The sequence below is a fragment of the Colias eurytheme genome, chromosome 30, assembly GCF_061535395.1.
Source record: "Colias eurytheme isolate Ceu_HAF_F1 chromosome 30, ilColEury1 Martin Lab GWU primary, whole genome shotgun sequence".
Taxonomy (NCBI): domain Eukaryota; kingdom Metazoa; phylum Arthropoda; class Insecta; order Lepidoptera; family Pieridae; genus Colias; species Colias eurytheme.
This window is the reverse complement of record NC_143009.1, coordinates 4,801,179-4,817,353: the sequence shown is the minus strand read 5'-3', so window position 1 is coordinate 4,817,353 and position 16,175 is coordinate 4,801,179. Positions and strand designations below refer to the sequence as shown.

The 16,175-nt window shown below is 33.9% G+C and overlaps 1 protein-coding gene across 2 annotated transcripts; it reads left to right on the top strand.

Moving 5' to 3' along the window:
* Positions 1-436: 436 nt before the first annotated feature.
* On the top strand, positions 437-15,118 carry MFS16 (major facilitator superfamily transporter 16). Of its 2 annotated transcripts, XM_090118567.1 has the most exons (14): positions 437-829; positions 5,205-5,371; positions 6,276-6,356; positions 6,821-6,954; positions 7,186-7,318; positions 7,665-7,813; positions 8,913-8,978; positions 10,055-10,099; positions 10,618-10,804; positions 11,333-11,481; positions 11,927-12,050; positions 13,147-13,224; positions 13,894-14,005; positions 14,994-15,118. In XM_090118567.1, exons 1-14 carry the CDS (start codon positions 669-671, stop codon positions 15,067-15,069), a joined length of 1,662 nt encoding a protein of 553 aa, XP_089974693.1. In that variant the 5' UTR covers positions 437-668; the 3' UTR covers positions 15,070-15,118. The 2 variants fall into 2 exon arrangements, with proteins under 2 accessions (XP_089974693.1, XP_089974694.1); XM_090118568.1 differs by lacking the exon at positions 10,055-10,099.
* Positions 15,119-16,175: the final 1,057 nt, after the last annotated feature.

Genomic DNA, 16,175 nt, shown 5'->3' with positions numbered 1-16,175 from the left:
GTTGGTCGTAGCGTGATGATATAGCCTTTAACCTTCCTCGATAAATGAGCTATCGAACACCGAAAGAATTTTTAAAATCAGACTAGTAGTTCCCGAGATTAGCGCGTTCAAACAAACAAACAAGCTCTTCTGCTTTATAATATTAGTATAGATGAAAGAAAGTAAGATGTATTGAAATATAAAACGCACTAAGTTAATCATTTCACAATATAAAGCGTCATAGCGATCATAATTTATTTTTTCCTGTTTGCCATTTCTTCAATTATTAATCCTAATTTATTGTAAGGACATTAAAAAGTGTTAAACTAGATGAAAATCCTGAAAACTTCACTAAATATTAAAACCAATACGTGTAACGGAACGTAATACCTTGCAAAATATTTGACATTTGTGATTTGACTGAGTTCTGACGTGATTTTGACATTTGGCATTTAAAAAGAGGACGTGTCAAATGATGAACGGGTTTTGTGTTCGTAAACGAAAGTGAATTTTGTAAATAAAAGCAAACAAAATAACAATTATTAATCCCGCTGAATTCACCGCACAGTTATAAACTGTAAATAAGTGTCAAAGTTACGTTATAATATTTATTTCAAGTGTGAATAAATTATTGTTTTATTAAACAAAGTACATACAGGAACAATGCGTGTGGGATATTCGAAATTTGAATGACTCGGTGTGTTGGTGCCGCGAAAAAATTCATGAAAAGAAAGTTTTTACATTTTTTTATAATGACTGGTATACACAGAGACGCGCCGATCGGTATTCAGTGTTTACAAAAACTTAGTTCATGGCTTTGTCCTCGATGGCAAATAAACAGATTACGATGGTAAGTTTTTATTTATAAATGATTATATAGTCTGTACCTACCAGAAATTCTATCTCGGAAGTTTCTGAACTACATTCTCGGTAACCTTGAATAAAAAAATGAGAAAATAAAAGAAATTGTGGACTGTGAACACATTTAAAATTAAGGATATAAAAAGTATATATTCCTATGTGTTTAGTCCTAGTGTAACACATAAGTAAATGCCGAACAACCTTACATCTATACTAATATTATAAAGCTGAAGAGTTTGTTTGTTTGAATGCCCTAATCTCAGGAACTACTGGTCTGATTTGAAAAATTCTTTCGGTGTTAGATAGCCCATTTATTGAGGAAGGCTATAGGCTATATAACATCACGCTAAGACCAAAAGGAGCGGAGCCACGTTGGTGAAACCGCGGAGTGCAGCTAGTTAAATATATGAGTACTTATTTAAAATACTCAAAATATATTTTAAATACCTACCTAATTATTCTTTTAAATATATTATCTTCATTTTTCAAACAAAGCATCTGTACAACTAAAGCCATATTCAAATACATTAAAACAATAGAAACCCTGTTATCTATACATTGTGCCAGATCTAATAAATTATTACACACTACACATATTTACATATAGTTTGAAGGAAAAAATATTTGAACATATGGCCCAACAGGTGGTTCAATTCATGAGATTACTATCTGTCCCGGCAAACGTTGTTCTGCCTTACTCTTATCACTGAGAGTTATGAAAAATAGATGTTGGCCGTTTCTCAGAGCTACCCAATATGCACAGAAAATTTTATGAGAATCGGTCCAGCCGTTTTGGAGGAGTACGGTAACTAACATTGTGACACGGGAATTTTATACATTAGATGCTAGCTTTCGCCTGCGGCTTTGTCCACATAGTCAAGGAAAAACCTGCATAGATCATGTTCCCATGGAATTTACAGGATAAATCTAAACTTTGTTCTTTCTCACGTCTCAAGCTATATCTGTACAAAATTGGAAGTAAATCCATGCAGTACTGCTATAAATGGGAAACAGACAAATAGACAGACTTTCACTTAAGTATACATAAGATTAAAATGCATTACATATTTATTTAAAACTAGCTTACCGCCTGCGGCTTCGCCCGCTTTGTCTAAAACCTAATAAATTATATACTAAAACCTTCCTCTTCAATCACTCCATCTATTAAAAAAAACCGCATCAAAATCCGTTGCGTAGTTTGTTTTATACTATGTAGTGATAGTGAAGCTTAAACAAAGTATGATGTTCGCTAAAGTACTGAGGAAGTATTGATTGCTTGATAAAAAAGTAATACAATTTTATTTATACAGATAAAGATTAGATATGTTACAATAATATTTAATTAAGATATTTTTTGCATGTATTTTTATAACTGATAAGATTTAATGTAATTTACTTGTATAGTAGGCAATGTCACTTAATAATTATGTAGCTTTCCGCTGGTAAAATGTATATCAATATTTCAAATATGTGTTAAATAATTGCGGAGAAGCAAGGGACAAACAAACAAAACATCTTTTATTAATGTTACTAGCTGCTGATTCTAAATTTGGACCTAAAAATATAGTAGGCTATATTTTTAGATTTCCGCATTCGGCTTCGCCCGCGTTTTCAAAGACCCGCATAGTTCCCGACTTTGTGGGATATCCAGGATAAAAAGTAGCCTATGTCTTATTCTGGGTCTTCAGCTACCAACATACCAAATTTCATTGTAATTAGTTCTGGAGTTTTTACTTGATAACAAACATCCATCCATCCATCCTCACAAATTTGTTGCATTCATAATATTAGTAGGATAATTATCTATATCTATATCTATATCTATAGATATAGATAATTAACATTATTAATAAAAAAGATCTTTAAAAATGGATTGCATAGTTTTCAATGAATGATGTTAACACTTGACTATGCATGAACAGGCATGAATAATATAAAGCTTTGTTAGTTACCATGTTTTATTTAGATACTGTAAGAAATAGCATGCAAGGCCGAGTTAAATATTAGTTTGAATGTAATAAGAATGTTCTGCGATTCTACACAGCTACCTAATTGATGTAGGTAGTTGATAACAAATCGCAGCAAGTCAACGACTACATATTAGCAAAGTGCGGGTAGTTGGGTCGAACGTCGTATAAATAACGTCCGAGCCCCTAGGCACGATTCGTACGAATGCGCCACGGATGCGGTATACAATCATCATTAATAATTTGAAGATATCGCTTAAATCTTATCTAATAAGTCATTCCATTGTTTGATTCAAAGAAAGTTTAAACATTATCTTCTAATTATGATAGTTACGTAATAGTATAAGTGCCGCAGTCATATCTTGATAATTATCTGCACAATAATGTATGACACATCTCTCAATGATGTTCTTTTATAACATTATCAAATACCATCTGCACCACGCAGTTTTAACCGTGCACGAACCCGCATGTTCTATACATTATGTGTTATTCTGATGTATGATTTACTAGCTGTGCCCCGCGGTTTCACCCACATTGCTCCGCTCTTGTTGGTCTTAGCATGATGATATGAGCTTATAGCTTGTTCCCGAGACTAGCATGTTCAATGGTCTAAACTCTAAATGGAAGAAGAGAAAAGAGTCCCAAGAAAATGTTCCGATTTGAAAAATTCTTTCGTTGTTAGATAGCCCATTTATCGAGGAAGGCTATAAGTTATATATCATCACGCTAAAACCAATAGAAGCGGAGCCACGCGGGTGAAACCGCGGAGCGCAGCTAGTTTATAATATTAGTATAGATTTACACATTCGTGCGAATGGCGAGGCGAATAACGAACACGCATGTAAACAGTGCGCTCGCTATGCGCCTTGATATTCGTATACTCATGGTAAGGTATAGATAGGTTACCAACACAACATTATCATTAACATTATTATTAAACCAAAAACGGCTAATCATAATATGTGAAACCTCGTATAGAGAGAGATTATTCTCCGAGCTTGTATTCAAAACCTCGTACGAAACCTTGCTGTTAAACTAGTCAATTCTATCTTAACATTAATTTACACTTTTAATTATAGTTAATATAATAAAATTTATGTAACTTCTAAGCATTGGTTGCTATCCTTGACATACATTTGCCTCTGGGTTTACTCATCGTTTGAATGTAATTGCATTTTTTAACAGTAATTGCACGCTATCAAGGAGAGATGTTTATTACTAGCTTTTCGCACGCGGTTTCGCTCGTGTGGTCAAAAGAAATTCGCATGGAAATAAGATGTTTCACCGCTACAAAAAGAAGCCTCTCTCGAGCTTCCTAACTATATTCCTATATTCCTAGGAATCTCTCCGTTGGTACGTGAAAGAAAGGCGTACAAACATACTTTTGCATTTCTAATATTAGTACTAAATAGTTTTTTTTTTCAATTGACAAAAAAAAACTATTTAGTGCCGCCCGGCCCGTGACTTCGTTTTTGACGTGACAACGTCTTATAATTCGATAGAGCCGGCTGCACGCACGAAAAAACATGACTCATGCGGCGTTACCTAGCTCTGAGGCGTTCCATGGGCTTGAAGTGCAAGCGAGAGCGCGGAAGGAGCGTCAAAGAAGCACAATCGGACGTTGTCACGTTCAACTATCGTCAGTAAACCAACTTTACAGACAACAAATTTTTTCAAACCTTCAGAGGAACACAAACTTCATGTTGTGAGGAAATTTGTAACAAACAAACAAACTCTTTAACCTCATAATATTAGTAATGGATAAAACTATTATGTCTAGTAACGTTATCGGTTATATTGTAACATGACCGTCGGCCATGACTTCTATTGCAATTAGTCATGCTTATGATATCGTGTTTTAAGTTTAAACATCCTACATACATACGTTGAATTAAATAATAAAGGCTTTGTTCATGAAAATAAGAAAAAAATAACTAATTTATTACTAGAATATTACAAACGCGAGATTTTATAAGAATGTATGGATGTATGTTTGTTACTCTTTCTTGTGAAAACCATTGAAATGCATGTATTATCATAATACACGTGGGATTTCCGGGATAAAACCTATCCTATGTGTTAATACAAGTTACCCTCTATATGTGTGCTAAATTTCATTGTAATCGGTTCAGTAGTATTTGCGTGAAATACACATACACACATCCATCCTGACAAACTTTCGCATTTATAATATTAGATAAGATTATTACCTATATTTGTGGTCAACATGGATATTCGTCATTAATATTTACACCTTCATCCCAATATGTTCCAGGTACCAAGTGAGTGTGCTAATCCTAACCTACTTCACATACATGACGTACCACCTCACTCAGAGACCATATAATTAGTAACAATATATTCTTCGTCTAATATGACTATAACATGTTCCAGGTACCAAGTGAGTGTGCTAATCCTAACCTACTTCACATACATGACCTACCACCTCACTCGGAAACCGATCTCGGTGGTTAAGAGCATTCTACATCAGAACTGCAGTGCGCTACCACCGCCTGATTTTGTGCCAGCAGACGATCAGTGGTGTAACTGGCCGCCTTTCAGTAAGTAAACTAATTTATTTAAATTCATTTATTCAACTAGTTAGGAGCACAAAATTGCACGCCTCATAAGCGAAGCGTTGAGGTGGGTACTACTGTCACTTCGCGCAAAACATCTGATTTTTCAAACTTAAAATGTCTTTATGTATCATACATTGCACTTGTAAGATAATACATACACACACATATTAAGAAAAAACACTATTTTTAACGTTCATGATATTTTTGATGTCATTTTTGTTATTTAAACTAGTTAAAAAACAGTTTAAAAAAGTTCTGTCTTGGACGTCCGTGTGTCTGTATGTGCGGATCCTTTTTCTTGTTAACACGATAGCGACCGAAATACTTTACTAATCGAGTCTTTTTTTTTCTCTTACGCTTGAGTATGCTCAGGAATAGAACCCTTTCATTTTTCAGGGTTTGATTCGATGTGGTTTAATTGTTATTAAATAAACAAAAATAATAATTAATAAATATTTATTAAAAAAAAATTATGAGGCGTGCACTTTTGGATTTTACAAATTATTTTAATAATACATACCACTAGTACTTATAGCAATTTCTACAGAGAAGAGCCGCAAGAAGCTCTTTAGATTTGTTGCTGATTATATAACTACATAATATATAAATCTTTTATCTCACTACATTTCATTTATTAAAATTAATAACGATGCCAGAGAACTGTCCTGCATTACCTTCTTCTTTAAATTCATTAATACTTGTTGAATGAATAGTTTCAAGCTTGTGCATATTGCGTTATAGTTAAATCGTCTCAACCATTACACCTTTTATCACGCTCACCTTATAATAATAAAAAAAATACTCTGTCGATTTTTTACTTTTTTTTAATTAAAATATTAATAATTTTGATATAGATTATTATCATTATTATTCTATCCCATTACAGACACAAATGACGCGAACACGCTTCTCGGAACGTTGGACTCTGCGTTTCTTTTCAGCTACGCGGCGGCCATGTTTGTTTCCGGTAAGTAAAGTGCGGGCCAAATTATTAGGGACAGTATTTTATTTTAATCTCTAAATAGAAAATAAATAATAAAATCTACTTAATATTTAGAATGAATGATTTCAAATACGTATCTTGTTGTTTTAGAAATGAAATATAATTTTTCTAAAAAAAATAATGTTCTGAACCCGTTTTATTCACGATATCATCCTACAGGCTTTTTCCACTCAAAATTCTAATCGAATCATATTTGATTGCGTCTATTTTTTTACGATATAAGTTTTTGGTAATCTTTATGGTTCCTATGCTTTGTACAATATCAATTAAAATAACACAAAAAAGATAAATAGCTCAAGTTTGCAATTTACAAATAAACGAACAGACGCATGTATTTACTTTCGCTTTTATAATATACGAAATAGTACAATTAAGTACACAAGTTTCATATTCCATCTAGATATATCAAAAACAATAAACTCTTGCAGGTATGATAGCTGAGCGAGTAGATCTTCGGTACTTCCTGTCACTCGGCATGATGTTCTCCGCGATTTTGTGTTATTTATTCGGTCTCGCGAAAACATTGAATATACACAACATATCTTATTATTTACTTGTACAGGTATGTATTGATTTACTGGCTTACATTTTTTAAAGTGAAACTTACTTAGGCGCGTTGAGAGTAAAATTTCAAGGTCGCGTCATGGCAATACCGTCACGTCATCTTGCCATAGAAGTTTCACTTCTGACACGTGTGCTCGGCACACGCTCTTTTTTTAGATATAATAAATGTTATCGATGAAAGGTTTTAATATAAATTTTAGACTAGTATAAAAAAAAAAACACATTTCAGGCAGGGGCTGGTGTAGCACAAACCACAGGTTGGCCGGGAACAGTGGCCATAGTTGGCAAATGGTTCGGTAACACGAAAAAGGGCTTGATTTTTGGCGTGTGGAACTCGCATACGTCTTTGGGTAATATTTTAGGTAAGTATCAGTATTATAAACGTGATTTTTTGTGAGAATGGATGGATGTATGTTTGTTACACATTCACACGAAAATATATGACTGGATTAGAAAATAAATGACACGTAAGTACAAACACTTGCTTTTTCCCGCGGTTTCCACGTGTAAAACCGCGCGGCAGAGCTAGTTTTATGATATAATTTATGCCAAGCAGTAAAATTTACCTAGAATCCGTTCATAGTAGTTATATAAATTTCTGATGAAGTGTTTCCAGAACGTGTGTTTTCTATAATAGATGTTTTATTTATTTCTTTAGTATAGCTGTTATAATTATTATTAATTGCAAATTATAAATTATTCACACAGGTACAATAATGGCAGCAGAATACGTGGAACACGATTGGTCGCTATCTTTCATATACCCAGCTTTAGTTATGGGTATAATTGGCTTCTTTGTGTTCCTGTTTCTCGCACCAGAGCCTAGATGTGTTGGACTCAGTGTTGATCGATCTTCGGTAAGTGTAGGTAGTATATCTTATAATTCATAATAATAAAAAAAAATTTGAGTTGATACTTATGGATAATAATAAAAAATAAAGTTTATCTGAGTGATACTTTTTTATGTCCGCACTTGTATTCGTAAAAATTAAAATTTAGTCACTTTAGGGCCGATTTTTCAATCGCGAGATAAACAGTCTAATAAATACCCATCGAATAGATTTATTCAATTATTTATCTAACTCATTACGGCTCGCCTATTTTTCAATCGTGATTTATTTGATGAATAACTATCTGACCAAATATTTCCATATTGGCAGCACTGCTCTCGGAGTGGCGAAACAAACATATTAAATTAGTCAAGTTAGAGCGGGATAGAGTCAAATCTTGCAATTTGTCAACAACCGTCATTATGACTCACGTCAGGAGTGCACTTGTCTTCTATGATTGTTGATTGTTGTTTTGATTCGAGTAAAGAGTTTGGTTAAATTTGTGTTTCAATTTATATATTTTACGATGGAAACGACATACTTAAAGGCAGCGTTCGGCAAATTTTCAATGGCATGGTCATCAGTACTATCAAAAACACCAATTTCAATATGATTTTAATTGATAATAATTATATAGAAAGAGGTTTAATTGTTAATAATTCTACGCTCTATGTTATGACATACGAAAATATCTCAAATTTGACGCGTCAGTTGTCAACTCAAACGCCTAACAGTCGAATAGCGCGCTATCTGGCCGTTGGAGCGGCAAATAGATTTATTCCTCAAATAACGTAGTTATTGGATAGATAAGTCCTATTCGTCTATTGAAAAATTGAATATTTTGTTAACTGAAGAATAAAGTCTATCTAGCTGTTTATCTGGGCATTGAAAAATCGGCCCTTAGTAAGGCAAATGTGAATAATTCTGATCAGTTAACATAAAACAGTGATAATTTTAAACATTAGTTTAAAATTATTATTTTGTCGAATATTAATTCGACCACAAAAATACTTTAATTATGTTAAAAGATAATAGTATGACAAAAATAAGTTCACAATTTGCAGAATAAATTTATAAAAGTTGCATCAAAATCGGGCCAGCAGTTTATATATCTTTGTACTTTCAGCCAAGCAGACAGCCCCGAAGGTCAATAGATGAGGACGAACCCTCACAAGTTATAGTTGGTGATCAGGTTAGTATGTTTTTAAAATCTTAAGGGGTCACACATTGGGCAGCGTTGGCCCAACAAATGATCGTCGATGTTTGCTGCCATTACGGCGATTATTTATTTATTTAGCATAAAATTCGGATATCGCAGATCCATTTGTTAGTAAAAAAAAACACAAGTATTAATGTTAGTAATTACATCTAAATTTGTATTATGAAACATCTACAATGACGGCCGATCATAGACATTTAGTCTCTACACTATCGTGATTGCATCTACTCGCCCAACGCTGCCCATTTTGAAGAGCCTATAATGTTTATTCACAACAAAATAATGCATACAGTGCATGACAATAATATTGGCACACTTTTTTATTTAATTTTTAATCATGATTTGGTTGAAATAAGGTTTATTTCTTCTGATAATTTTCATAACTAGTGCACCTAATTGATTTGTAATTTTGTTCTGTCAATTAATTTACTTTTCAAGCATTATATTACTTTCCTCTTCCTTAATTTTGGTGATAAGTCATAGCGACAGTTGTTATTGTTTTAACTTAATTTTAATAAACATTAATTAATTAAAATTTTACAATTGATCATTCTTACACTTAAACACTACCAATTCTAAGCACAGTAACAGCTGTCGCAAAAATTAAGTAAAACATACGAAATACTCAAACGGTAACTCAATTTTAAGTTGGTATTAAGGTCTGGTTTTCCTCTTCTTTATTAAACAATCACTTTAACACTTAACTAACGAGGCATTAGTCCTTGAAGACACAAACAATAGCGTATGTGCCGAGCACACGTGTCAGAATTGAAAATTCTTTGGCAAGATTCAAAGATACCAAAATCGAAGCTTTACTCCATGACGGGTCCTTGAAATTTTACTCTCAACGCGCCTAAAGAAGATTTAACTTCAAAAATTCATTAGAGAAATAAAATATTTAAAATCTTACTGCAAACTATAAATTCAAGTGAAATGAAGATAATTAAAATTAACATTTACCACTTAACCACTTAACTCCCAATTCAAAGTTGAGTACAGTTTGAGTACACTAAAATAACACAGCACTGTAATAATCGCATGTTTCGCAGACGGCCAGCTTGCGGCCGAACCGGCATTCAGCCAACTCGCCACCGGTAAGTTTTCTTCTACACTGCTGGTAGAAATAAGGGAACACTTTCAGATTTTTTTGTTTAAAGTCATTGGGGGTGTAGTACACGGCTGGTATAAATGTGGGAACAGTTTCATATATTTTATATTGTTATAGTCATAACGGGTATGGTGCAATGCCCGTATAAATGAAGAAACAGTTACGTTTTTTTTTGTTTGGTTTAAGTTTTTGGGGGTATGATACAATGCTAGTATAAAAAAAGGAACAGTTTCATGTAGAATTTTAGTATGGGTACAAAATATTACGATGATTATTAAAATTGTTGTTTGTCTTCTCGATCGATAATGTTGTCTTTCTATCACACATTATGTCAAACGCTTCTAAATTTCTTAAATTAATTGTGTAAGGCTTCTATAAAATATATAATCTGTAATTTACATATTCCTTTTTGAATCTACCGTTTCGTCTATCATATATTTTTATCTTTCGCATATGTGTGACGCATTTTCAAATTTTAAACAATTTAATTTTAAAATATTACAGTACCAAGAAGACGAACCGTCAGAAGAGACATCACTCCTTTCAAGACGGCCGCGGCAAACTAATGCTGTCTCGCTCACACGCGCGCTAGCTATACCGGGAGTTATAGAGTTCTCTCTTTCACTCTTCTTCGCTAAGCTCGTGAGCTACACGTTTCTATATTGGCTCCCGCTGTATATAAATTCGTCTAGTGAGTATATTTTGATTTGATATTTATTTATGTCAGTTTTGTAGTGATTTATCTGGTTCTAAACTGAAATATTCTCTTTACTAATAATATTATGATGAGAAAAGATGTGATATTTTTGTTGTTGTCTGTTTTGATTTAATGTAAATTGTGATTTTAAAAATTCTGTTAATAAATATAATTTAACTTTAGATTCAGTAGACGATGAATTCAAAAGTAAAACTATATAATTGTAATAGATTCTTACTAAAATATTATAAATGCAAAAGTGTTTGTTTGCCTCTCTCTCACGTAGCAACGGAGCAATTTTATGGTATGATTGATCTATAGTTTGTTAGAAGGGTGACAAAGGTGAAAAGCGATCAAGAATAATTTCTATACATAAAAATGGATCCCGATTTCCCTTAGTCACGACATCACGCGTGAACGGCTGGACGCGCGAAGCTAGTTATATAATTGATGATATTTTATTTTAAATTCAATGACTTTTCATTCATTCTCTGGTGCATAAATAATATTGTAAATTTTCAGCCGCACTAACGCCCCGGCAATCCGGGGAACTTAGCACCGCGTTTGACGTGGGCGGAGTAGTTGGTGCTATAGTGGCCGGAGTGTTAGCGGACGCGGCCGGGTGTCCAGCACTAGTGTGCACCGCTTTCTATGCGTTATGTGCGCCTACGGTAAGTATCTGTAGTTTGTAAGGTGATTTTTTTTGAGAGGGTAGTTTTGAATATACAGGGTGTCCGGTGAATGAGTAATGGAAATGTAGGATTAGATAGTGTTCTATACGCTGTTTATAATGGATAGGGTGTTTTTTTGGAGGGTAGTTTTGAATATACAGGGTGTCCGGTGAATGACTAATGAGAATGCAGGATAAGATAGTGTTCTATATGCTGTTTATCATTTAGGACTTGACAGTGTTCAACGAGACCTTTCTATTGGTATATTGTATAGGTGTTTTTTTTTGTGAGGGTAGTTTTAAGTATGCTATTTCCATTGTATAAGTTGATTTTGTTTACTTATTAAGGTTTAAACAAGCTAGTTTACTGCGACATTTACAATTTTTAAATATGTACTTATGCTTTTCAATAAAAAAGACTTTTTATTTTATTTGTTATTTTTCAGCTGCTACTCTACCAATGGTGGGGAGCTACATCCTACGTGTTGAATGTAACACTATTGGTGATAGCGGGCGTGTTGGTGAACGGGCCGTACGCTCTCATCACCACCGCTGTTAGCGCGGAGCTTGGTGAGTGATGAAATTTGATGATGAAGATTTTTTGTGACTTTTGGCGGTTTTTAGTTGTTTTTAGTATGCTGGGTCACAGGGTTAGTATTGAATTATGAAATAAGTATGAAATTATTTAATTTTTTGGGGTTTTTATAGGGTTTTTGTATGCTGGGTAACAGGGTAAGTGATAGATAATGAAATAACTACGAAAAATGTTGTATTTTTGTCATTTTTTGGAGTTTTATGTAAGTGTAGTACCTCTATGTGTTGATCGTAATACTATTGGTGAGAGCGGGTGTGTTGGTGAACGGGCCGTACGCTCTCATCACCACCGCTGTTAGCGCGGAGCTTGGTGAGTGATTAAAAAAAATAAAAAGCCGGGTTGCACTGGGGGAGTGCCGGCAGAAGTGAAAACTTGATTATTAACGTTGAGCATGTTTGATATTTTGGAATGGTATCCGTCTTACGCTTTTTCGATCAGGTCACGTGTCCTGACGCGAGTTTAAGATTACAGAAAAAGTGCTCAACACCGCTAAAGAAGTTTTCACTTCAAAAATCGAATCAGAATCCGTTGCGTAGTTTTTCACAAAACAAAATGTCATTTTTCGTGATATTTTGTATTCTGGGTGAAGAAATCACTGACTATGAATTATGTTTTTTGTGATTTTTTTTTGGGGTTTTTGTACGCTCTCGTCTGTAGATATGGGTGATTAAACAACTATGATATATTTGTTTTTGTTTATTGTACGCGATTATCACCATTAGTGATGAAACAATTGTGTAATATGACATTCCCAAGTAATGACATTATACAGGGTGTTCCAGATCTTTTATAGGATGAAATTTATTGTTTTCCAAGCACTGATACGTAAAAAAATGTACTTTAACAACATTTTTTTAAAGAGTTTATCTTAAAATGTCTGTTTACATACCTATCTTGGCATGGAAAATGCGTTCGTCCTTGTGAATGAATTTTAAAATTTTGTAATGAAAACAAAATCATAAACGTAAGCACGTATACATCGATTTTAATTAATTATAAAAGTGTTGTCATTGATTATTTTATGACTGCTTAAAAATTAATTGTGTTAAGAAAAAATAAAAATATTTGCAGGTACCCACAGCAGTTTGTCGGGTGATTCTCAAGCTCTGGCTACAGTCACTGCCATTATTGACGGCACCGGGAGTATCGGTAAGTTAATATACCTAAAATTATTAATGTATTAAGACAAAATATAGTTTGTGTTACTTGGTAAAGATTTATCAATAAGTAAAATTATTTTTAAATCTTTATATATAAAAATGAATCGCAAAATGTGTTGGTAAGCGCATAACTCGAGAACGGCTGAACTGATTTCGATAATTCTTTTTTTATTATATTCCTTGAAGTACGAGGATGGTTCTTATGTAGAGAAAACGTAAATACATATTATGTACCACGGGCGAAGCCGGGGCGGGCCGCTAGTTTTTAATAGTTATCCTTATCCAAGTGAAGTCCCATGTCCCCTAGTGGGGTAAGGGGCAGATGCATTATACATCTGTTTCACTGATCGATTTTCTTTAGGCACAAGTAGGTGATCAGCCTTCTGTGTCCTACCAGACCGAGACATTTTTTTTTTTCGTCTCCACCGGGAATCGAACCCAGGACACCTTGGTGCGATGCTCACACGTCAACCACTGTACCAAGGAGGCAGTCAAAAGTTGTATTTTTATAGTATGTTTAATCCTATCCTTAAGGTAACTTGGATTAACACATAGGATAGGTTTTAACCCGGAAATCCCACGGGAACAGGAACTATGCGGGTTTTTCTTTGAAAAAGCGGGCGGAAAAAGTTTGTTATTTAATATTAATAATTTGCAGGTGCAGCCGTGGGCCCGATGCTAGCGGGCGTCGTGTCTAGCGCCGGGTCGTGGTCGCATGTATTCTATATGTTGATTACTTGCGATTTTATGGCGCTTTTGCTGTTGTTACGGTGAGAAATTATTGTTTTTGACGTGACAACGTCTTATAATTCGATAGAGCCGGCTGTTCGCACGAAAAAACATGAGTCATGCGGCGTTACCTCGCTCTGAGGCGTTCCATGTAAGGCTTGAAGTGCGAGCGAGAGCGCGGAACGAGCGACAAAGAAGCACAATCGGACGTTGTCACGTTCAACTATCGTCAGTAAACCGACTTTACAGACAACCAATTTTTTTGTGTTTTTAAAGTATTAGGATATTGGAGTGAAACTTCTTTATCGGGGTTGGAAAAAAATTTAGTGTAACATTTTTTCGTTACGCGTGACATTTTTCCGTTACGCGCCATCTTTTTCTTATCCCTACCACGCGTGATTCGACGTATTTCTGTCAAGTTGCATATAGTAAATTATGTCTTGATAAATAAGGTCACAAAGAAGTTTCACCTCTTACGTGTGTAAACTAGTACACGCACACATTTTTGTTTTTTTTTTTTTGTAATTTGACGATAAAATGTTGAATTCATTCTCTTTTTGTTGCTTTTTAGAAAATTTGAGGATGGTAAAAATGTAGAATGCAGTTTTTCTTGACTTTTTTAATTTTCGCTGAACTGTTTCAAGTTTTTCTAAAATTCTGAATTTTATTATATTTAACTTTGAATGGGTTACAGTGTTGCTACGCGCTAGCTGTATTATAAAAAATATACGAATAAAAAAGGATTAGTCATATCAAAGTCCTAATTATTATTAAAATGTGTTTCAGAGTGAAAGGTTTGTATGTATGTATGTATGGTTTTCACGCATTAACTACTGAACCGATTATAATGAAATTTAGCACACATATAGAGGGTAACTTGGATTAACACATAGGATAGATTTTATCCCGGAAATCCCACGGGAACGGGAACTAAGCGGGTTTTCCTTTGAAAACGCGGGCGAAAAGCTAGTCATTATATTACACTTTTCTACCAAAACATGCTAATAATGTTTTTATTTATATTTACAGAATAGCAAGATCAGAAGTACTGAAAATCAGACAAGAAAGGCGGCTTGCTTCACCTCGGCTAGTTCGAATCGAGTAACAGTATTATGGTGCAAATATTTATAATAAAATGTATAATTTTGACGGCATTTTGTGTTTTATTTACCCCCAATCTTAATATATATAAATCTTGTGTCACAATGTTTGTCCTCAATGGACTCCTAAACCACTTAACCGATTATAATCAAATTCGCACACCATGTGCAGTTCGATCCAACTTGAGAGATAGGATAGTTTAAACATGTAGGTACCACGGGCGAAACCGGGGCGGACCGCTAGTAATTATATAAGTATGTACATATTTAAAAATTATGTATGTTTATCAGCCAATTGGTTTCCATAACACAAGCGAAAAGCTTAGTATGGGAATATGAGATCAGATTGCGCCGTGTGTGTAATAATATTCTGCAGTATTTATTTTTATTTACCCCGATTTTAGTAAATTACTTACTTGTGCTTACTAATAATGCGTGTGTACTGAGCACACGTGTAGAAGTGAAACTTCTTTGGTAAGATATCAAAGTCATGACGTCACATGACGTGATGGTATTGCCATGACGCGATTTGGAAATTTTACCCTCAACGCGCCTAAAGAACAACACTTCAAAAATATTCTTTAAGACTCTAGTAGTTTTAACTACAAAGCATTGGTTTACACCAAAAATACATTTTCACTTTTGTGATTTAGAAAAATGGGTCACTACTATAATTGAAACTGTAATGTATTTCTGTGCCAAATTTCACACCGAACCAACCATTTGTATGAAAGAGGAACAAAAATACATTCATATGCATAAGCTCTCCCGCGCTTTTACTAAAACTTAACATTACATAACTAGTTTATACATATTTTTTTTTTGCTACAAATAAACATTAATTTCACAAGTTAGTTCCATTGAATGCACTTATTTAGTGAAGGATGTGCTAGTTTTAAATAGTCCACTTAGCAAGTAATGAAGAAATGTTATGAAAATTATTACAATAATATCGCAACATAAAATAGTTTGGAAAATCCAAAAGTGCACGCCTCATAATTTTTTTTTAATAATTATTTATTAATTATTATTTTTGTTTATTTAATAACAATTAAACCACATCGAATCAGACCCTGAAAAATGAAAGGGTTCTATTCCTGAGCATACTCAA